The following is a 23286-nucleotide window of genomic DNA, read 5'->3' as shown; positions in this document are numbered from 1 at the left end:
CTGCAGTGGCAGCAACCAGGAAGACCTGTGCCGCCTCTTCCGGGAGCTTCAGTGCACCAGGGTTCCAGATGGTCTTTGGCTTTTTCCTCTGGTGTCCGAGATGTGTGTGCAGAGAGCAGTCTCTTCTGGTTGCCCAGGCTTGTCTGCCTCTCTGAAGGTTTAGCTCTCCCTCCCACGGGATTTGGGTGCAGAGAACTGTTTATCCGGTCTGTTTCCTTCAGGTTCCAGCGGTGTCTCAGGCAGGGGTCCTGCCGCTCCTGGGCCCTCCCCCACGGGAGCCCAGAGGCCTTATATTGTTTCCTCTTGGGCCAGGGATGTGGGCAGGGGTGAGCAGTGTTGGTGGTCTCTTCCGCTCTGCAGCCTCAGGAGTGCCCACCTGACCAGGCGTTTGGGTCTCTCTCTCACGGGGTCTGGGCCTTTTGTCCATTCTTAATGGGATGTCACTTTGTAGTACAAGCTGGCCTGTAGTTTATCACGTAGCCCACAGTTCTTGAACTCTCAGTGAGTGCTAGGATTACAGACATGCACTATCATGGTGTTGTTTCTTTAAGTATCAGGCAGTATTATTTTTCTAAAGGCTTAAGTAAAATATTGTTTGAGTCGCTTTTTTTTCATAGTTGACTTTCGTTACTTTGATGTAGAGAGGGGAAAAATTAACAAAGAATCATTTTGTTTCTACATGTTATATCTTAACCTTTCTAAATGTTATCTGAGTAAGTAAATTCCTAGAGTTTTGTATTTTTTCTTTTTGGAAACTTATATTAAACTAGAAGCTTTCCTGAAATGCTGTTTTTACAATGTCACTTTTATAGGTTCATTAAAAAGCCTTTTAGATAATTTAAAATACAAGCAGTAATAATTACTTCAAGAATTATCAATATTTTACAAATGTTTAAATATATTAAACAAATTTTTGCAGCATTTTAAAGCAAATTACTTTTTATTGAAAATTAATGAATCAATGATATTTTATAATTCCATACTGAAAATGTGAACATACTTCTATTTACTTTTAATTATTTATATTTCTGTACTGCTACACAACACATTATCAGCGTGTTTCCTTTTACAGCAATCTAGATATCTAACTCCCCCGCCCCACTTTTTTTTTTTTTTTTAACTTCTGTACCAGAGTGAATCAGCACGGCTTGAATTAACAGAGAACTGAATCTGAATTATGACTCTGCCTATTATTAGATTCAGGACTTTAACAAAACTAGTATGCTTCTGAACTTGCTAGTAACAATAAAGATAATCATGGTGTATTCATATCCCACCCCTTTTATTCTTTCAATAAATTTCTACCAAGTGTCTTCTATTCCTTAAGTGTCAAATCAAGTACTAAGGACAGTGAAGGGAATGGAGTAAACGACATTATTTCAATTCTAATAATGTGCCAGACTGTTTTAAGTTTTTTCAAACTCTGGATCCAAAATGGCAATGAGCTATACATCCACTTGCAAACATACTTCTGAAGGAAAAGAATAGAAATATTATTTCATAGGTCAAGTGCAGCAGTGTGTGACAGCAGTCCCAGCTGCACGATGTAGTTAAACTGGCATGGAGAACTCACTAGATAGCCAAGGCTGTCCTTGAACTCCTTTATCCTCTGTCTCAGCCTCTTTTGTGTTAGGGTTACATCCATGATCAACCACATCTGAGTCTTCCCTGTTTTCTTAATGTCCAGGAAACACCTTTAATTTTGTTACATTTTTGAAGACTTCTGGTTATGTCATTTGATATAAAATTGATACTAACAGATAACTAATCATTGTGGCATTATATAGAAAATTATCATCCCAAATTCATTTGTTATAGAAATATCCTTCATTTCATTTCCCTGCTATATATGATTTCTCCTTAAGCCTCTTGAAATACTGTTTAGGCATTATTTTATTTTTAATAACAAGAAATATCATCATTATCATGTTAGTACTGTATAAACAGCACAATTTTCAGAGAATCTAGGAAATAGCTGTGAGAATAGAAGGAATATGGCATAGGAATTAACACTGTTCTTTGTTTAAGAAGCTATAATAAGGCTTGTTTCCCTAGTGTAGGGGAATGCCAGGGCAGTGACAGGGGAGTTGGTGGGTGGGAAGGGAAGCATCCTCATAGAAGCAGGAGAAGGGGGATGGGAGAGGGGGGAAATGAGGAAAGGGGATAACATTTAAAATGTAAATATATAAAATATCCAATAAAAATGCAAAACGCTATAATGGCACTGAATGATAAGCACTGGACAATAGTATTTATGCATATATTAGAGTCCAGAAAGGGTAGAGGGAGGTGAGAAGAGAGGGCCACAAGGCTGTGATAAAAGGCTTCATATGACAGTTGTACTGGATGATTAAATTAGATAAAATTAAAAAGATTTAATATACTCTTATTCTTCAGTCCCTTTCCTCCACCCAATACCAGATCATGCCCATCCTCCCACCCCCAACCCCATTCCCCTTTCCTCCCAGGTCCCTCCCTCCCTCTCCCTTTTGATTGCTTTCTTCTCCTTCCCAAGTGGGATTGGTGTCCTCATTTGGGCCCTTCATCTTGATGAACTTTGTGAGTTCTGTGGACTGTATCTTGGGTAGTCTGTCCTTTCTTTTTTTTTTTAAACTTCACTTAGGATATTTTCTAGTTTCATCCATTTGCCTGCAAAACTCAGGATGTCCTCATTCTTAATAGCTGAGTAGTATTCCGTTGTGTAAATGAACCACATTTTCTGTATTCATTCTTCTGTCATGGTAAATCTGGGTTGTTTCCTAGTTTTGTCTATCACAAATAAGGACACTAGGAACATAGTAGAACATGTGCCCCTATGGTATGGTAGTGCATTTTTTGGGTATATGCCCAAGAGTGGTATTGCTGAGTCTTTAAATAGATCTATTTCCAATTTTTTGTGGAACCTTCAAATTGATTTCCAGAGTGGTTGTACCAGTTGCAATCCCACCAGCAATGGAGGAGTGTTTCTCTTTCTCCACATCCTCCCAACATGTGCTGTCACCTAAGGTTTTGATCCTAGCCATTCTGATATCCATTAGATGTAATCTCAGGGTCGTTTTGATTTGCATATTTTTGATCACTAAAGACTGAACATTTCTCTAGGTGCTTCTCAGCCATTTGAAATTCCTCTGTTTTGAATCCTCGGTTTAGTTCTATACCCCATTTTTTGACTGGGTTGTTTGGTGGTTAGCGTCTCGAGTTCTTTATATATTTTGGATATTAGCTCTCTATTAGATGTGGGGTTAGTGAAAAGTTTTCCCAGTCTGTAGGTTGCCAGTTTGTCCTATTGACTATGTCCTTTGCCTTTCAGAAGCTTTCCAGTTTCATGAGGTCCCATTTATCAATTCTTGATCTTAGAGCTTGAGCCATTTGGAGTTCAGTTTAGGAAATTTCCCCCTGTGCCAATGAGTTCAAGGCTCTTTCCCACTCTCTCTTGTATTAGATAGAGGGTATCTGGTTTTATGTTGAGGTCTTTGATCCACTTGGACTTGAGCTTCGTGTATGGTGACAAATATGGGTCTATTTTCATTTTCCTACATACAGAAAGCCTGTTAGACCAGCACCATTTATTGAGATGCTTTCTTTTATCCATTGTACATTTTTGGCTTCTTTGTCAAAAATCAAGTGTGCATAAGTGTGTGGTTTTATTTCTGGGTCCTCAATCCTATTCCATTGATCAACCTATCTGTTTCTATACCAATATAATGCAGTTTTTATCACTATTGCTCTGTAGTAGAGCTTGAGGTCAGGGATGGTGATTCCCCCAGCCATTTTTATATTGTTAAGAATTGATTTCGCCCCACACCCGCGGATCCCGGCCCGCAGCAGCTCTCTGCTCCCAGACCTGGTGAGAGAGAGACCCAACTGCCTGGTCAGGTGGGCACTCCTGAGGCTGCAGAGCGGAAGAGACCACCAACACTGCTCACCCCTGCCCACATCCCTGGCCCAAGAGGAAACTGTATAAGGCCTCTGGGCTCCCGTGGGGGAGGGCCCAGGAGCGGCAGGACTTCTGCGCCTGAGACACCGCCGGAACCTGAAAGAAACAGACCGGATAAACAGTTCTCTGCACCCAAATCCCGTGGGAGGGAGAGCTAAACCTTCAGAGAGGCAGACAAGCCTGGGAAACCAGAAGAGACTGCTCCCTGCACACACATCTCGGACGCCAGAGGAAAAAGCCAAAGACCATCTGGAACCCTGGTGCACTGAAGCTCCCGGAAGGGGCGGCACAGGTCTTCCTGGTTGCTGCCGCTGCAGAGAGCCCCTGGGCAGCACCCCACGAGCGAACCTGAGCTTCGGGACCACAGGTAAGACCAAATTTTCTGCTGCAAGAAAGCTGCCTGGTGAACTCAAGACACAGGCCCACAGGAACAGCTGAAGACCTGTAGAGAGGAAAAACTACACGCCGGAAAGCAGAACACACTGTCCCCATAACTGACTGAAAGAGAGGAAAACAGGTCTACAGCACTCCTGACACACAGGCTTATAGAACAGTCTAGCCACTGTCAGAAATAGAAGAACAAAGTAACACTAGAGATAATCTGATGGCGAGAGGCAAGCGCAGGAACCCAAGCAACAGAAACCAAGACTGCATGCCATCATCGGAGCCCAATTCTCCCACCAAAACAAACATGGAATATCCAAACACACCAGAAAAGCAAGATCTAGTTTCAAAATCATATTTGATCATGATGCTGGAGGACTTCAAGAAAGACATGAACACACTTAGGGAAACACAGGAAATCATTAATAAACAAGTAGAGGCCTACAGAGAGGAATGGCAAAAATCCCTGAAAGAATTCCAGGAAAACACAATCAAACAGATGAAGGAATTAAAAATGGAAATAGAAGCAATCAAGAAAGAACACATGGAAACAACCCTGGATATAGAAAACCAAAAGAAGAGACAAGGAGCTGTAGATACAAGCTTCACCAACAGAATACAAGAGATGGAAGAGAGAATCTCAGGAGCAGAAGATTCCATAGAAATCATTGACTCAACTGTCAAAGATAATGTAAAGCGGAAAAAGCTACTGGTCCAAAACATACAGGAAATCCAGGACTCAATGAGAAGATCAAACCTAAGGATAATAGGTATAGAAGAGAGTGAAGACTCCCAGCTCAAAGGACCAGTAAATATCTTCAACAAAATCATAGAAGAAAACTTCCCTAACCTAAAAAAAGAGATACCCATAGGCATACAAGAAGCCTACAGAACTCCAAATAGATTGGACCAGAAAAGAAACACCTCCCGTCACATAATTGTCAAAACACCAAACGCACAAAATAAAGAAAGAATATTAAAAGCAGTAAGGGAAAAAGGTCAAGTAACATATAAAGGGAGACCTATCAGAATCACACCAGACTTCTCGCCAGAAACTATGAAGGCCAGAAGATCCTGGACTGATGTCATACAGACCCTAAGAGAACACAAATGCCAGCCCAGGTTACTGTATCCAGCAAAACTCGCAATTAACATTGATGGAGAAACCAAGATATTCCATGACAAAACCAAATTTACACAATATCTTTCTACAAATCCAGCACTACAAAGGATAATAAATGGTAAAGCCCAACATAAGGAGGCAAGCTATACCCTAGAAGAAGCAAGAAACTAATCGTCTTGGCAACAAAACAAAGAGAATGAAAGCACACAAACATAACCTCACATCCAAATATGAATATAAAGGGAAACAATAATCACTATTCCTTAATATCTCTCAATATCAATGGCCTCAACTCCCCAATAAAAAGACATAGATTAACAAACTGGATACGCAACGAGGACCCTGCATTCTGCTGCCTACAGGAAACACACCTCAGAGACAAAGACAGACACTACCTCAGAGTGAAAGGCTGGAAAACAACTTTCCAAGCAAATGGTCAGAAGAAGCAAGCTGGAGTAGCCATTCTAATATCAAATAAAATCAATTTCCAACTAAAAGTCATCAAAAAAGATAAGGAAGGACACTTCATATTCATCAAAGGAAAAATCCACCAAGATGAACTCTCAATCCTAAATATCTATGCCCCAAATACAAGGGCACCTACATACGTAAAAGAAACCTTACTAAAGCTCAAAACACACATTGCACCTCACACAATAATAGTGGGAGATTTCAACACCCCACTCTCATCAATGGACAGATCATGGAAACAGAAATTAAACAGTGATGTCGACAGACTAAGAGAAGTCATGAGCCAAATGGACTTAACGGATATTTATAGAACATTCTATCCTAAAGCAAAAGGATATACCTTCTTCTCAGCTCCTCATGGTACTTTCTCCAAAATTGACCATATAATTGGTCAAAAAACGGGCCTCAACAGGTACAGAAAGATAGAAATAATCCCATGCGTGCTATCGGACCACCACGGCCTAAAACTGGTCTTCAATAACAATAAGGGAAGAATGCCCACATATACGTGGAAATTGAACAATGCTCTACTCAATGATAACCTGGTCAAGGAAGAAATAAAGAAAGAAATTAAAAACTTTTTAGAATTTAATGAAAATGAAGATACAACATACTCAAACTTATGGGACACAATGAAAGCTGTGCTAAGAGGAAAACTCATAGCGCTGAGTGCCTGCAGAAAGAAACAGGAAAGAGCATATGTCAGCAGCTTGACAGCACACCTAAAAGCTCTAGAACAAAAAGAAGCAAATACACCCAGGAGGAGTAGAAGGCAGGAAATAATCAAACTCAGAGCTGAAATCAACCAAGTAGAAACAAAAAGGACCATAGAAAGAATCAACAGGACCAAAAGTTGGTTCTTTGAGAAAATCAACAAGATAGATAAACCCTTAGCCAGACTAACGAGAGGACACAGAGAGTGCGTCCAAATTAACAAAATCAGAAATGAAAAGGGAGACATAACTACAGATTCAGAGGAAATTCAAAAAATCATCAGATCTTACTATAAAAACCTATATTCAACAAAATTTGAAAATCTTCAGGAAATGGACAATTTCCTAGACAGATACCAGGTATCAAAGTTAAATCAGGAACAGATAAACCAGTTAAACAACCCCATAACTCCTAAGGAAATAGAAGCAGTCATTAAAGGTCTCCCAACCAAAAAGAGCCCAGGTCCAGATGGGTTTAGTGCAGAATTCTATCAAACCTTCATAGAAGACCTCATACCAATATTATCCAAACTATTCCACAAAATTGAAACAGATGGAGCCCTACCGAATTCCTTCTACGAATCTACAATTACTCTTATACCTAAACCACACAAAGACACAACAAAGAAAGAGAACTTCAGACCAATTTCCCTTATGAATATCGACGCAAAAATACTCAATAAAATTCTGGCAAACCGAATTCAAGAGCACATCAAAACAATCATCCACCATGATCAAGTAGGCTTCATCCCAGGCATGCAGGGATGGTTTAATATACGGAAAACCATCAACGTGATCCATTATATAAACAAACTGAAAGAACAGAACCACATGATCATTTCATTAGATGCTGAGAAAGCATTTGACAAAATTCAACACCCCTTCATGATAAAAGTCCTGGAAAGAATAGGAATTCAAGGCCCATACCTAAACATAGTAAAAGCCATATACAGCAAACCAGTTGCTAACATTAAACTAAATGGAGAGAAACTTGAAGCAATCCCACTAAAATCAGGGACTAGACAAGGCTGCCCACTCTCTCCCTACTTATTCAATATAGTTCTTGAAGTTCTAGCCAGAGCAATCAGACAACAAAAGGAGATCAAAGGTATACAGATCGGAAAAGAAGAGGTCAAAATATCACTATTTGCAGATGATATGATAGTATATTTAAGTGATCCCAAAAGTTCCACCAGAGAACTACTAAAGCTGATAAACAACTTCAGCAAAGTGGCTGGGTATAAAATTAACTCAAATAAATCAGTTGCCTTCCTCTATACAAAAGAGAAACAAGCCGAGAAAGAAATTAGGGAAACGACACCCTTCATAATAGACCCAAATAATATAAAGTACCTCGGTGTGACTTTAACCAAGCAAGTAAAAGATCTGTACAATAAGAACTTCAAGACACTGAAGAAAGAAATTGAAGAAGACCTCAGAAGATGGAAAGATCTCCCATGCTCATGGATTGGCAGGATTAATATAGTAAAAATGGCCATTTTACCAAAAGCAATCTACAGATTCAATGCAATCCCCATCAAAATACCAATCCAATTCTTCAAAGAGTTAGACAGAACAATTTGCAAATTCATCTGGAATAACAAAAAACCCAGGATAGCTAAAGCTATCCTCAACAATAAAAGGACTTCAGGGGGAATCACTATCCCTGAACTCAAGCAGTATTACAGAGCAATAGTGATAAAAACTGCATGGTATTGGTACAGAGACAGACAGATAGACCAATGGAATAGAATTGAAGACCCAGAAATGAACCCACACACCTATGGTCACTTGATTTTTGACAAAGGAGCCAAAACCATCCAATGGAAAAAAGATAGCATTTTCAGCAAATGGTGCTGGTTCAACTGGAGGGCAACATGTAGAAGAATGCAGATCGATCCATGCTTATCACCCTGTACAAAGCTTAAGTCGAAGTGGATCAAGGACCTCCACATCAAACCAGACACACTCAAACTAATAGAAGAAAAACTAGGGAAGCATTTGGAACACATGGGCACTGGAAAAAATTTCCTGAACAAAACACCAATGGCTTATGCTCTAAGATCAAGAATTGACAAATGGGATCTCATAAAACTGCAAAGCTTCTGTAAGGCAAAGGACACTGTGGTTAGGACAAAACGGCAACCAACAGATTGGGAAAAGATCTTTACCAACCCTACAACAGATAGAGGCCTTATATCCAAAATATACAAAGAACTCAAGAAGTTAGACCGCAGGGAAACAAATAACCCTATTAAAAAATGGGGTTCAGAGCTAAACAAAGAATTCACAGCTGAGGAATGCCGAATGGCTGAGAAACACCTAAAGAAATGTTCAACATCTTTAGTCATAAGGGAAATGCAAATCAAAACAACCCTGAGATTTCACCTCACACCAGTGAGAATGGCTAAGATCAAAAACTCAGGTGACAGCAGATGCTGGCGAAGATGTGGAGAAAGAGGAACACTCCTCCATTGTTGGTGGGATTGCAGACTGGTAAAACCATTCTGGAAATCAGTCTGGAGGTTCCTCAGAAAATTGGACATTGAACTGCCTGAGGATCCAGCTATACCTCTCTTGGGCATATACCCAAAAGATGCCTCAACATATAAAAGAGACACGTGCTCCACTATGTTCATCGCAGCCTTATTTATAATAGCCAGAAAATGGAAAGAACCCAGATGCCCTTCAACAGAGGAATGGATACAGAAAATGTGGTACATCTACACAATGGAATACTACTCAGCTATCAAAAACAACGAGTTTATGAAATTCGTAGGCAAATGGTTGGAACTGGAAAATATCATCCTGAGTGAACTAACCCAATCACAGAAAGACATACATGGTATGCACTCATTGATAAGTGGCTATTAGACCAAATGCTTGAATTACCCTAGATCCCTAGAACAAACGAAACTCAAGACGGATGATCAAAATGTGAATGCTTCACTCCTTCTTTAAATGAGGAAAAAGAATACCCTTGGCAGGGAAGGGAGAGGCAAAGATTAAAACAGAGACTGAAGGAACACCCATTCAGAGCCTGTCCCACATTTGGCCCATACATATACAGCCACCCAATTGGACTAGATGGATGAAGCAAAGAAGTGCAGACCGACAGGAGCCGGATGTAGATCGCTCCTGAGAGACACAGCCAGAATACAGCAAATACAGAGGCGAATGCCAGCAGCAAACCACTGAACTGAGAATAGGTCCCCTATTGAAGGAATCAGAGAAAGAACTGGAAGAGCTTGAAGGGGCTCGAGACCCCAAAAGTACAACAATGCCAAGCAACCAGAGCTTCCAGGGACTAAGCCACTACCTAAAGACTATACATGGACTGACCCTGGACTCTGACCCCATAGGTAGCAATGAATATCCTAGTAAGAGCACCAGTGGAAGGGGAAGCCCTGGGTCCTGCTAAGACTGAACCCCCAGTGAACTAGTCTATGGGGGGAGGGCGGCAATGGTGGGAGGGTTGGGAGGGGAACACCCATAAGGAAGGGGAGGGGGGAGGGGGATGTTTGCCCGGAAACCGGGAAAGGGAATAACACTCGAAATGTATATAAGAAATACTCAAGTTAATAAAAAAAAAAAAAAAAAAAAAAAAAAAAAAAAAAAAAAAAAAAAAAAGAATTGATTTCGCTATTCTGGGTTTTTTGCCTTTCCAGATGAATTTGAGAATTGTTTTTCTACGTCTCTGAAGAATTGTGTCGGGATTTTGACAGGGATTATATTAAATCTGTAGATTGCATTTGGTAGGATGGCCATTTTTACTTTGTTAATTCTGACAATCCATGAGCAGGGGAGATCTTTCCATTTTCTGAGATCTTTGAGAAGTTATTGTCATAAAGATCTTTCACTTGTTTGATCAGAGTTACCCCAAGATATTTTATATTATTTGTGACTATTGTGAAGGGAGTTGTTTCAATAATTTCTTTCTCAGACTGTTTACTGTTTGTATAAAGGAAGACTACTAATTTATTTGAGTTAATTTTATAGCCGGCCACTTTGTTAAGGTTGTTTATCAGCTGTAGAAGTTCTCTGGTAAAATCTTTGGGGTCACTTATGTATATATTATCATATCATCTGAAATAGTGATACCTTTAATTCTTCTTTGCTAATTTGAATCCCCTTGATCTCTTTTTGTTGTATTCTTGTTCTTGCTAGCACTTAGAGTATTATACTGAATAGATATGGGAAGAGAGACATTCTTGTCTCCAATTTTAGTGGGATTGTTTCAAGTATCTCTCCATTTAATTTGATATTGGCTGTTGGTTTGCAGTAAATTGCTTTTATTATATTAGCTATGGGTCTTGAATTACTGATCTCTCCAATCCTTTTAATATGAACGGGGGTTGTATTTTGTCAAATGCTTTTTCTGCATCTAAGGAGATGATCATGTGATTTTTCTTTGATTTTGTTTATAGTGGATTATGTTAATGGATTTTCATATATTGAACCAACTTTACATCACTGGGATGAAGCCTGCTTGCTCCTGGTGAATGATGGTTTTGATGTGTTCTTGGATTCGGTTTGCAAGAATTTTACTGAGTATTTTTGCATTGATATTCATAAGTGAAACTGGTCTGAAGTTCTCTTTTTTGATTAGGTCTTTGTGTGGTTTAGGTATCAGAATAATTGTGGTGGCTTCATAGAATGAATTAGGCAGTGTTCCTTCTGTTTCTATTTTATGGAATAGTTGAGGAATTTTGATATCAGGTCTTCTTTGAAGGTCTGGCAGAATTCTGCACTAAATTCATCTGGCTCTGGGCTTTTTGTAGTTGAGAGATTTTCAATGACTTCTTCTACTTCCTTATGGGATATGGGACTGTTTAGATAGTTGGCCTGCTCTTGATTTAACTTTGCTATATGGTACTGTCTAGAAAACCATCCATTTCATATAAATTTTCCAGTTTTGTTGAGTATAGACTTTTGTAGTAGGATCTGATGATTTTTTGAATTTCCTCCATTTCGTTATGTCTCCCTTTTCATGTCTAATTTTGAAAATTTGGATATTGCCTCTGGGTCCTTTAGTTAGTTGGCTAGTGGTTTACCTAGCTTGTTGATTCTCTCAAAGAACCAGCTTTTGGATGTGTTGATTCTTTGTATTGTCCCCTTTGGGTTTGTGTGTGTGTGTGTGTGTGTGTGTGTGTGTGTGTGTGTGTGTGTTATTTCAGCCCACAGTTTGACTATTTTCTGCCCTATACTCCTCTTGGGTGAGTTTGTTCTTTTCATTCTAGAGTTCTCAGGTGTGCCATTAAGTTGCTAGTGTAGGATCGCTCCAGTTTTCTTATCAGGGCAATTAGTGCTATGAATTTTCCTCTTAGCACTGCTTTCAGTGTGTCCCATAAATTTGGGTATGATGTGTCAACGTTTTCATTAAATTTCAGGAAGTCTTTAACTTCTTTACTTCTTCCCTGACCAAGTTATCATTGAGTAGAGAGTTGTTCAGTTTCCACGTGTATGTGGGCTTTCTGTTGTTTTTGTTGTTATTGAAGACCAGCTTTAGGCCATGGTGGTCTGATAGGATGCATGGAATTATTTCAATCTTCTTGTATCCATTGAAGGTTGTTTTGTGATCAATTATATGGTCAATTTTGGAGAAGGTACCATGAGGTGCCGAGAAGAAGGTGTATTCTTTTTTTTTTTTTGGAGCTGAGGACCGAACCCAGGGCCTTGTGCTTGCTAGGCAAGTGCTCTACCACTGAGCTAAATCCCCAACCCCAGCTTATGCCTTTTTATAGGTGAGTTGAGTCCACTAATATTGAGAGATATTAAAGACAGTTAGTTACTGTTATATTTGTTTTTGTAGGTGGCTTTATGTGCTTGTGGTTCTCCCCTTTTCGCTTTGTTGTAAGATGCTTAATATCTTGTCTTTTCTTTGGTGTAGGTACTTTCCTTGTGCTGGAGTTTTCCTTTTAGGATCCTCTGTAGGCTGGATTGGAATACAGATGCTGTTTGAATTTGGTTTTGTCCTGGAATATTATGGTTTCCCCATCCATGTTGACTGAGAGGTTTGCTGGGTATAGTAGCCTGGGCTTGCATTTGTGTTCTCTTAGAGTCTGCATGACCTCTGAACAGGCTCTTCTGGTTTTCACAGTCTCTGTAAGAAGTCTGGTATAATTCTGATAGGTCTTGGTTTGTTACTTGGCCCTTTCCCTTGCAGCTTTTAATATTCTTTCTTTCTTCTGTGTGTTTAGTGTTTTAATTATTATGTGATGAAAGGATTTTCTTTTCTGGTCCTATTTATTTGGTGTTTTATAGGCTTCTTGTACCTTTATGGCCATCTCTTTCATTAAGTAGTGGAAGTTGATTTACTTCTATGATTTTGTTGAAGATGTTTTCAGGTCCTTTGAGTTGGGAATCTTCATTCTCCTCTATTACAATAATTCTTAGATTTGGTCTTTTCATTGTGTCCTGAATTTCCTGGATGTTTTAGGTTAGGAGTTTTTTATGTTTTGAATATTCTTAGACAGTTGTGTCAATCTCTTCTATGGTATCTTCTACATCTGAGATTCTCTCTTCTATCTCTTATATTCTGTTGGTGATACTTATATTTGAAATTCTTTACCTCTTTCCTAGGTTTTCCATTTCCAGGTTTCCCTCCCTTTGTGTTTTCTTTATTGTTTCTACTTTCACTTTTGGGTCTTGAACAGTTTTATGCAGTTCCTTCACCTGTTTGATGGTGTTTTCCTGTATTTCTTTAAGGGATTTATTTGTTTCCTCCTTAAGGGCTCCTACCTGTTTACCTGTGTTTTCTTGTATTTCTTTCAGTGAGTTATTTATATCCTCCTTAAAGGACTCTACTATCTTTATGAGATAGGATTTTGGGTCAGCTTCTTGATTTTCAGGTGTGTTGGTGTATTCAGGTCATGCTGTGGTCAGAGAACTGGGCTCTGATGATGCCCACGTATATTGGCTTTTGTTGCTAATGGTTGTACGATTGCCTCTTGACATCTGGTTATCTCTGGTGTTTGGTGGTCTGGGTGTCTCTGTCTGCAGTCTGCCTCTTTTGTTCCTGGGTTGCTTTAGCTCTCCTGGTAGGCAGTAGCAGACTTCCTTTGGGGTGTTCAGACTGTGGTGTCAGCTGCCCAGTTACCTTGTGCACAGAGGAATCCCTGGGATGCCTAAAAGCTGTGCTGTTCTGAGTGCAATGGATCTCCTGGGATGCCTCAGGGTGTGGTATCAAATGCTTTGAGTGCAGCAGATCTTCTGGTATATCTCAGGATATGGAGTCTGCTGGGGAGGAGACTAACTAGCAGTCTGTCCCAGCAGAAAGGATGGGGTGGAAGGCCAGCTAACATTTTTATATGAAATGAACAATTTTCTAGATAGATACCAGGTACCAAAGTGAAATTAGGATCAGATAAACCATCTAAACAGTCCCATAACCCCTAAAGAAATAGAAGCAGTCAATAAAAGTCTCCCAACCAAAAGAAGCTCAGGATCAGATGGGTTTAGTGCAGCATTCTATCAGATCTTCATAGAAGACCTCATACCAATACTGTCTAAACTATTCCACAAAATAGAAGCAGAAGGAACACTATCTAATTCCTTCTATGAAGCCACAATTACGCTTATACCTAAACCACACAAAGACTCAACAAAGAAAGAAAACTTCAGACCAATTTGCCTTATGAATATCAATGCAAAATTACTCAATAAAATTCTCGCAAACCAGATCCAAGAACACATCAAAAGGATCGTCCGTCATGATCAAGTAGGTGTCATCCCAGGCATGCAGGGATGGCTCAATACACGCAAATCCATCAACGTGATCCACTGTATAAACGATCTCAAAGAAAAAGAAAGCACATGATAATCTCACTAGATGCTGAGAAAGCATTTGACCAAATTCAACGCCCCTTCATGATAAAAGCCCTGGAAAGATCAAGAATTTAAGGGCCATACATAAACACAGTAAAAACAATATTCAGCAAACCAGGAGTCAACATCAAACTAAACTGAGAGAAACTTGAAGCAATCCCACTAAAATCAGGGACTAGACAAGGCTGCCCACTCTCTCCCTACTTATTCAATATAGTTCTTGAAGTTCTAGCCAGAGCAATCAGACAACAAAAGGAGGTCAAAAGGATACAAATTGGAAAGGAAGAAGTCAAAATATCGCTATTTGCAGATGATATGATAGTATACTTAAGTGACCCCAAAAGTTCCACCAGAGAACTCCTAAACCTGATAAACAACTTCAGCAAAGTGGCTGTATATAAAATTAACTCAAACAAATCAGTAGCCATCCTCTACTCAAAGGATAAACATGCTGAGAAAGAAATTAGGGAAATGACACCCTTCACAATAGTCACAGACAACATAAAATACCTTGGTGTGATTCTAACTAAGCATGTGAAATATCTGTATGAGAAAAACTTCAAGTATTTGAAGAAACTGAAGAAAATCTCAGAAGATGGAAAAATCTCCCATGCTCATGGATTGGCAGGATTAATTGTAAAATTGCCATCTTGCCAAAAGCAATTTACAGATTCAATGCAATCCCCATCAAAATTCCAACTGAAGTCTTCATAGAGTTAGAAAGAGGAATTTGCAAATTCATTTGTAGTAACAAATAGCCCAGAATAGCAAAAACTATTCTCAGCAATAAAAGGACTTCTTGGGGAATCACCATCTCTGACCTCAAGCAGTATTTGAGTAATAGTGATAAAAACTGTATGGTATTGGTACAGAGACAGGCAGGTAGATCAATGAATAGAACTGAGGACCCAGAAATGAACCCACACACCTTGTGAGTACTTGATCTTTGACAAAGGAGCTAAAACATTCCAGTGGAAAAAAGATAGATAGTATTTTCAACAAATATTGCTGGTTCAACTGGCGGTCAGCATGTAGAAGAATGGAAATTGATCCATTCTTATCGCCCTGTATAAAGCTTATGTCCAAGTGGATCAAAGACCTCCACATAAAACCAGATACATGAAAACTAATAGAAGAAAAAGTGGCAAAGAGCCTTGAACACATGGGCACTTGGGAAATTTTCCTGAACAGAACACCAATGGTTTATGTTCTAAGATCAAGAATTGACAAATGATACTTCATAAAATTGCAAAGCTTCTGTAAGGCAAAGGACACTGTCATTAGGACAAGATGGCAACCAACAGATTGGGAAAAGATCGTTACCAATCCTATATCTGATAGAGAGTTAATATCCAATATATACAAAGAATTCAAGAAATTAGACTCCAGAGAATTAAATAACCCTATTAAAAATGGGCTACAGAGCTAACAGAATTCTCAGTTGAGGAATATCAAATGGCTAAGTACCTTCAGAAATGTTCAACATCCTTAGTAATCAGGGAAATGCAAATCAAAACAACCCTGAGATTCCACCTCACACCAGTCACAATGGCTAAGATCAAAAACTCAGGTGACAATAGATGCTGGCGAGAATGTGGAAAAAGAGGAACACTCCTCTATTGTTGGTGGGATTGCAAGCTGGTACAATCACTCTGGTAATCAGTCTGGAGGTTCCTCAGCAAATTGGACATACTTTTACCTGAGGACCCAGCTATACTACTCCTGGGCATATACCCAAAAGATGCTCCAACATACAACAAAGACACATGCTATACTATGTTCATCGCAGCCTTATTTCTAATAGCCAGAAGCTGGAAAGAACCCAGTTGCCTTTCAACAGAGGAATGGATACAGAAAATGTGGTACATCTATACAATGGAGTATTAATTACTCAGCTATCAAAAACAATGACTTGATGAATTTCATAGGCAAATGGATGGAACTAGAAAATATCCTGAGTGAGGTAACCCAATCACAAAAACCACACATGGTATGCACTCATTGATAAGTGGATATTAGCCCAAAAGCTTGAATTATCCATGATAAAATCCACAGACTACATGAAGCTCAGGAAGAAGGATGACCAAAGTGTGCATGCTTCAGTCCTTAAAATGGGGAACAAAAATATTCATAGGAGGGAGATATGGAGATAAAGTTTGGAGCAGAGACTGAAGGAAGTGCCATTCAGAGCCTGCCCCACTTAGGCATCCAGACCATATATATACAGCCACCAAACGCAGTCACTACTGGGGATGCCAAGAAGTGCATGCTAACAGGAATCAGATGTAGATCTCTCCTGAGAGACACAGCCAGAATACAGCAAATACATAGGCGAATGCCATCATTAAACCATTGAACTGAAAACGGGACCCCCGTTGAAGGAATCTTAGAAAGGACTGGAAGAGCTTGAAGGGGCTTGAGACCCCATATGAACAACAATGCCAACCAAGCAGAGCTTCCAGGGACTAAACCACTACCCAAAGACTATACATGGCCTGACCCTGGGCTCCAACCTCATAGGTAGCAATGAATAGCCTAGTAAGAGCACCAGTGGAAGGGGAAGACTTTTGTCCTGCCAAGACTGAACCCCCAGTGAATGTGATTGTTGAGGGGAGGGTGGTAATAGGGGGAAGATGGGGAGGGGAACACCCATAGAGAAGGGGAAGGGGAGGGGTTAGGGGGATGTTGGTCCAGAAACCGGGAAAGGGAATAACAATCGAAATGTAAATAAGAAATACTCAAGTTAATAAAGATTAAAAAAGAAAAAAAGAAAAAGAAAAAGAATGACCATACCAACCAACCAGAGCTCCCAGGGACTAAACCACCATCCAAAGAGTACACATGGACAGACCCATGGCTCAGCTGCACATGTAGCAGAGGATGGCCTTGTTGGGCACCAATGGGAGGAGAAACCCTGGTACTGTTATGGCTGGACCCCCCACTGTAGGGGAATGTCAGGACAGGTATGTGGGAAGGATTGGGTCTGGGAACACCCTCAAAGAAGCAGGGAGAAGCAGGATGGGTTAGGGGGTTTATGGACGGGAAACGGGGAAAGGGAATAACATTTGAAATATAAATAAAAATATCCAATAAAATACAAATATACATATATTTATAATTTAAAAATTTGTAGTCCTTTCAAATGAATTCAGGAAGCACAAAATAAGGATAGTTAAGCGAGAAGGTAACATGTATTCTATTCCAGGTGGTTATGGAATATTGCCCATTTATGTTACTATTGGGAAGGGAGGTATCTATTTCCTTAATGTATGTTAAGTGTTCTTAAATTAACTAAAATTAATTGTTCCAATTATCATATCTGCTCACATAAGTACTATTCTCTGTATGTTGCAGATGTCCTTTTATTATCTAAAATAGCTATGGTAGAAGCAATGATAGGCTATTAATGAGCTGAATAGTGAAGCTGTGGCCAGAGATGGACAGAGATAAAATGACTGGTGACCCAGAAACACCGATCAGTGAAGCAGCAAAGAACCAATTCTAAACCAAAATGTTTTTTTCATGTTGAATTTTTGTACTCTAACACATTGGATATGGTTTGACTCATGAGATGTTAATAAGGAGAAGGTAGTAAGATATGAACAGTTTTATAATGTTCTTCTTTGTCTTTGTCCTTTCCATCTATATCTTTAATTAGCATGTAAGAAAAATATTTAAAATTAACTTGGTACATTACTCAATGGTAAAGATTTCTTTTGACATATTCTCTCAAAACTATTATATATGGTACCCAACATAATTCATGGCTTGTTCAAAATAGTGCATGCTTTTACACAATTCTAAAGCAAGTACTAATGGATAAGCTATCCAGTGGACTAGATTTGATTTCCAGAACTTATATGGCAACTCGCAACCCTCTGTAACTCTAGTACCATACAACCCAATGCCCTCTTCAGGTGTTCTCCTCTGGCATGTACAGCAAGAATAAAAATACTGCACTGACATTGTTAATATGCTACTTTCATGTTCTTTTAATTTTTAAAAACCTTTCAAATTCTCTTTTTCCTAAATGTAGTTTTAGGTTTATAAAGGCATACATATTCATATTAAGGGTCATTTGCTTTTGCCTTTTCGTTGTTGTTTTCTTGTTTTTTAGAGCTGGTTTCTCTGTGTAACCCTGGCCATCTTGGCTGGTCTCAACTCCGAGTTCTGCCTGCCTCTGCCTCCTGAGTGCTGGGATTAAAGGTGTGGGCCACTTCCACTGGCTGACTTTTGCCTTCTTTCTATTTTTCTTGATTTTTGAAAGCTGTTTATATTTACTTTTTTTCCTTTTTAAACGTTATTTTTTGACATATGGTCTATGTAGCTCTGGTCGTTGTCTTACCTACTATGTGACCCAGGGTGATGGTAATCTTGCCTTAATCTTCTTGAGTGCCCAGTTGTGAATCAGTACCTCCAGCCTGTTTTTTCTAATTTCTTTTTTTCTCAGTTTTTCTATTACTATCTTGATTTTCCAACCCACACCCCTAAATCTAAGTATTCCTCTAACTGATTTGGAGTTTTATCCACATGTTTTATGAAGGAAATCTAGAAATCTAGAACAGGCTCAAAACTTCTCTACACTTATAAGAGGTAGCAGTGTTCACAAGGGTCACTGGTTGCTACTAGATGGCCTAAGACAAAAGTAGAGAAGAAAAAGGGGCAATAAAGGGTTCTGGGGAGAGTGGAGCTGAGTAGAAAAGGGTAGGAAGCCACGGCCATTGCTCAAGTGTGTGTGTGTATGTGTGTGTATGCATGTGTGCTTGCACGTGCACAAATTATTTCTGAAGTGCAAAGATGAGGATATACAAACTGAAAAATTCAGCATGGTTTTAAGAACATGCCTTTGTCTTTTTTGGACATTTGTTGCTTCCATTCTAATGTATTCCAGCCACCCTCCTTTGTGATTATCTGAACACAATGCCTGCATTTTCTGCTGCATCATTTTATGTGCTATATATCTTAGAGAACCAACAACAATTTGTATGCAGAAAGCAATGTGCAGCTGCTAGGTAATGTCTTAAACATTACTTATACTGTGGGATATCATTTGCAGTTTTTCTTGGTGAAATAACTAAAAAAAGCCATCTTAAACAAAAGAATAAATAGGATACTCAGTTGTGATTTTATACAAGATATCTTGAATAAATTCTACAGCAGTTGAAAGGCTCTTTTATGGCTCATGTGGGCTAGCTAAATTTTTGGCAACAAAAGAGCTATGAGCAATAGCTTCTTTTTATGCAACTGTTGGTATCGCATGTAAACATCACAGAGACACATGAGCGCTGAGAATAGTTCTGCCTCAGATAATTTATTTTTTCACTCTCTCCTACTTTGTACCCAAGAATGTAAAAAACACATTTTTGTTGCTAATATTTCACTTCCCATAGCTGTCTGACTCTACAAATAAGAATCTTTTGTCATTTTATAGTAATCTTGGATGGCTATAAGGAGGCCAAAACAGAATTTACTTTTCAGTTTGAAATAAGTAATGCAAAAAAAAATCCATGAAGTGATCATAAAGAAAATTATTCAATTTTCTTTCTGAACAATTCATTTTTGTAAATACCACAGCAAAATAAACTTTGAAGAAAAGTATGTGTTTGGGAGACAAGGTATCTTGTTTAGCCCACGCTGGCCTTGCACTAATGATCTTGCAGTCCTGGAATCAAGATCACTTAAACTCTGTTCAAATGCCATACACATAGACCATTTGTGATGATGCCTCCAAGATAGGAGATGGCACTGGAACATGATAGAACAGCGAATGAATTTTATTACAAGTAGAGAAAATACTATTTTAATGGACAGAGTTAAAGAAACAAAATGAAAGAAAATTCATAATTTGCCATTTAAAAAGGTTTGGCTGATTGTGTCCACATGTGAGTATATTAGGAAAATATTAATTTTAAATTAGGTTTTTCATTGTTTAAATATTCCTGTAGGCTGTGGTTCTATGTAAACATTACTAAGCTTGGTGTATTTTATTCTTTAAATATGAAGTTTAGCTATCTAAATAACAGAGCATGAAGATTGTTAGAAATATTTTTAAAATAATAATACTTTCAAAATTTCTGAGAATTCCTGGAATACTGATTTATTAAAACTGAATCTCAAAATACATGTCAGTAAAAGGCAAAATATTTACATGATATGAAGACCAAATGTGGTGTCTTCATCAAACCCTTCCCCTCAGGGCTCAGGGAGCTATGGAGAAGAGAATGCAGAAAGATTTTAAGAGCCTGAGGCGATTAAGAGTCCAGGGAAATAGTATCTTCTAGATACAAAAGTACTGATGTACACAGACATAAATACACTAGACTACACAACTCACAGCTAGATGGGATTCCACGACTGAATCAAGAAGATATTTATAATTGATCGCCGTGGACAAAGGGAAAAATGAGTTTTCTTTGTTTTTTTTTTTTTTTCTTTTCTTTTTTTCGGAGCTGGGGACCAAACCCAGGGCCTTGTGCTTGCTAGGCAAGTGCTCTACCACTGAGCTAAATTCCCAACCCCAAAATGAGTTTTCTTTAATGAAGCATCATTGGGTATATTAACCGTACTACATGGCAGGTCCTATGCCCAGAGTAGTTGACCAACACATAATAGTCAGTAGCTTTTTTGAAACCTTTTGTTTCATTTGGTATTTTGTGTCTTATTGGTCTTTTGCTTGTTTGTTTTAATTTTTTTTTTGGATTTTTTTTTTTGAAAAGAAAAAGAACATAAAGTTGGGTGGATAGAGAGGTGGGTAGGATCTGGTAGGAGCTGGAGGCGAGGAAAACATGACCAAAATATATTGTATAGAAAAATTTAAATAAAAAAGTAACTGTATTCTTAAATAACCCTGAAAAGGTGGGAAATATTTTTAGATTATTTTTTATTTGAATTAATAGCCAATAACACAAAAATAATGTATTAATTTTTGAAAATTGCTAAGAAAATTGATTTTGAATATTCTCATCAGAGGAAATAATTATATGAAACAATACATATGCTAATTAGATCAGTGGAATCATAGTATATTCCTATTTTAAAATATATTGTACACAGAAAAACAAAGGAAAAATATCAAATAAGAGTTTTCAAGCAAGCTAGTTAAATCTTATCCTGGGTTATCAGATCAGGTTTTAGGCAGGTAACTGTTATTTATTATTTGCTTTTAAGTTTTACACAATTTTTGGCAACTCTGAGGGTATGAGCTCTGAGGATAGTAGCATCCGGAGTTCCAGAACTCTGATACATGGTGTCTTCCAGAGAGAATTAATTTCATGCCTGTGTTTCATGAAATCCTTTACTGATGTTTAAGTTTAAACCAAGAGAAAGACTTTTACATTTAATCTGAGTGCTAGGAATCTGCTCATGTTCCCTAGAACCTATAGCTGTATCCAACTAGAAAACATGCAGACTTCCAGATCAAAGCTGTCTGCTTTCTGATATGTGGGGGCTAAAAGCATAAGCTACAGTAACAGTATTTTTTGGTTTTGTGGTACCAGAGAACTCAGGGTTTGTGGTGTTTTTAATTTGACCTCTATGTATATATTTACAATAAAGAATTTTCATAGGACTATATAATACTTTCCCTACAGAATATTAATCAAGATTGTTTCAAAAAATATAGGTACAGATTAGCAGGTAAGTGAAGTAATTTTGACAATTACTTGGGGATAGATACAACAGTAATCAGGAATGTGGACAGAGAAAAAAATGTAGAAAAATAGAGTATGAGTCTGATGACTCTTTAAAAAACCAACATATTTACCTCGAACAGCATAGCCATCTTTTACTGATGCTGGGAATGGGGGTAGGTTGTCTTTTGCATACACATCTTGAGCAAGGACTCGCCCCATTCCATCTGAAAGAAAAGAAAGAAACATGAATAATGGAGGCAATGGGTACTCAGTCATTCACAAATAAGCTGGGCACAATGCCTGTGTCACATCTTGTCAATGGGCTCAGGTAGACATTCTGATTTCCATCCCAAGAGACAGTAGGCAGAAAGAAGAGGTGCATCCTGGTGTCTAGATCACATATGGTCAATTTTTAGTAATATTTACAGCAATTGTCTAAATATGAATTGCTATACAGTTAGAAAAGATAAGCTTAGAAGATATATCATGAATCCTTTGAGAAGTCAAGTATATTCTTCTAAAGGAAAACCAAATTTAAACATTTTCATATTAATAGACACAGAAATTTCCTTGCTATTATTATATCTTCATGGAGATCTTTATTTCAGAGTTGCTTGCATTAGTAAATATAGAAAGAAACCAAAAGACTAGTAATACATTGACGTAAACAGAGACATCAATCTTATGATAAAATATGGGACTAAAGTGACATTTATAGACACAGCCAGAACATGTCAAATGCTACAAATGTCTCAGAGGTCAATGCTAGCAGCAAATCACTGAACTGAGAACGGGACCCCTGTTGAAGGAATTAGAGAAGGGACTGAAAGAGCTGAAGGGGCTCGAGACCCCATATGAACAACAATGCCAACCAACCAGAGCTTCCAGGGACTAAGCCACTACACAAAGACTATACATGGACTGACCCTGGGGTTCAAATGCATAGGTAGCAGTGAATAGCCTTGTTGGGGCACCAGTGGAAGGGGAAGCCCTTGGTCCTGCCAAGGCTGGACCCCCAGTGTAGGGGATTGCTGAGGGGGTGTGGTAATGGGGGATGGATATAGAAGGGGAGGGGGAGGGGCTGGGGGGGCTGATGAACAGGAAACCGGGAAAGGGAATAACATTTGAAATGTAAATAAGAAATACCCAATTTAATAAAAATGGAAAAAATATTCATGGACAGATAAAATTCTTAAAAAG

At 38.6% G+C, this 23286-nt stretch overlaps 1 protein-coding gene across 28 annotated transcripts in view; it reads right to left on the bottom strand.

The window, feature by feature from the left end:
* Gphn (gephyrin) overlaps positions 1-23286 on the bottom strand; it is a 532330-nt gene that overhangs the window by 93699 nt on the left and 415345 nt on the right. For all 28 annotated transcript variants that reach the window (XM_087554592.1, XM_087554602.1, XM_087554605.1 and 25 more), the window contains one exon: positions 22218-22310. In XM_087554592.1, coding sequence (XP_087410718.1) covers positions 22218-22310 — 93 coding nt within the window. The remainder of the gene's footprint in view (positions 1-22217; positions 22311-23286) is intronic.

Source organism: Rattus norvegicus, chromosome 6 (genome assembly GCF_021556685.1).
Source record: "Rattus norvegicus strain SHRSP/BbbUtx chromosome 6, alternate assembly SHRSP_T2T, whole genome shotgun sequence".
In the NCBI taxonomy this organism is placed as follows: Eukaryota; Metazoa; Chordata; class Mammalia; order Rodentia; family Muridae; genus Rattus; species Rattus norvegicus.
The sequence above is the reverse complement of the archived record's forward strand: the minus strand, read 5'-3'. Positions and strand labels throughout refer to the sequence as shown.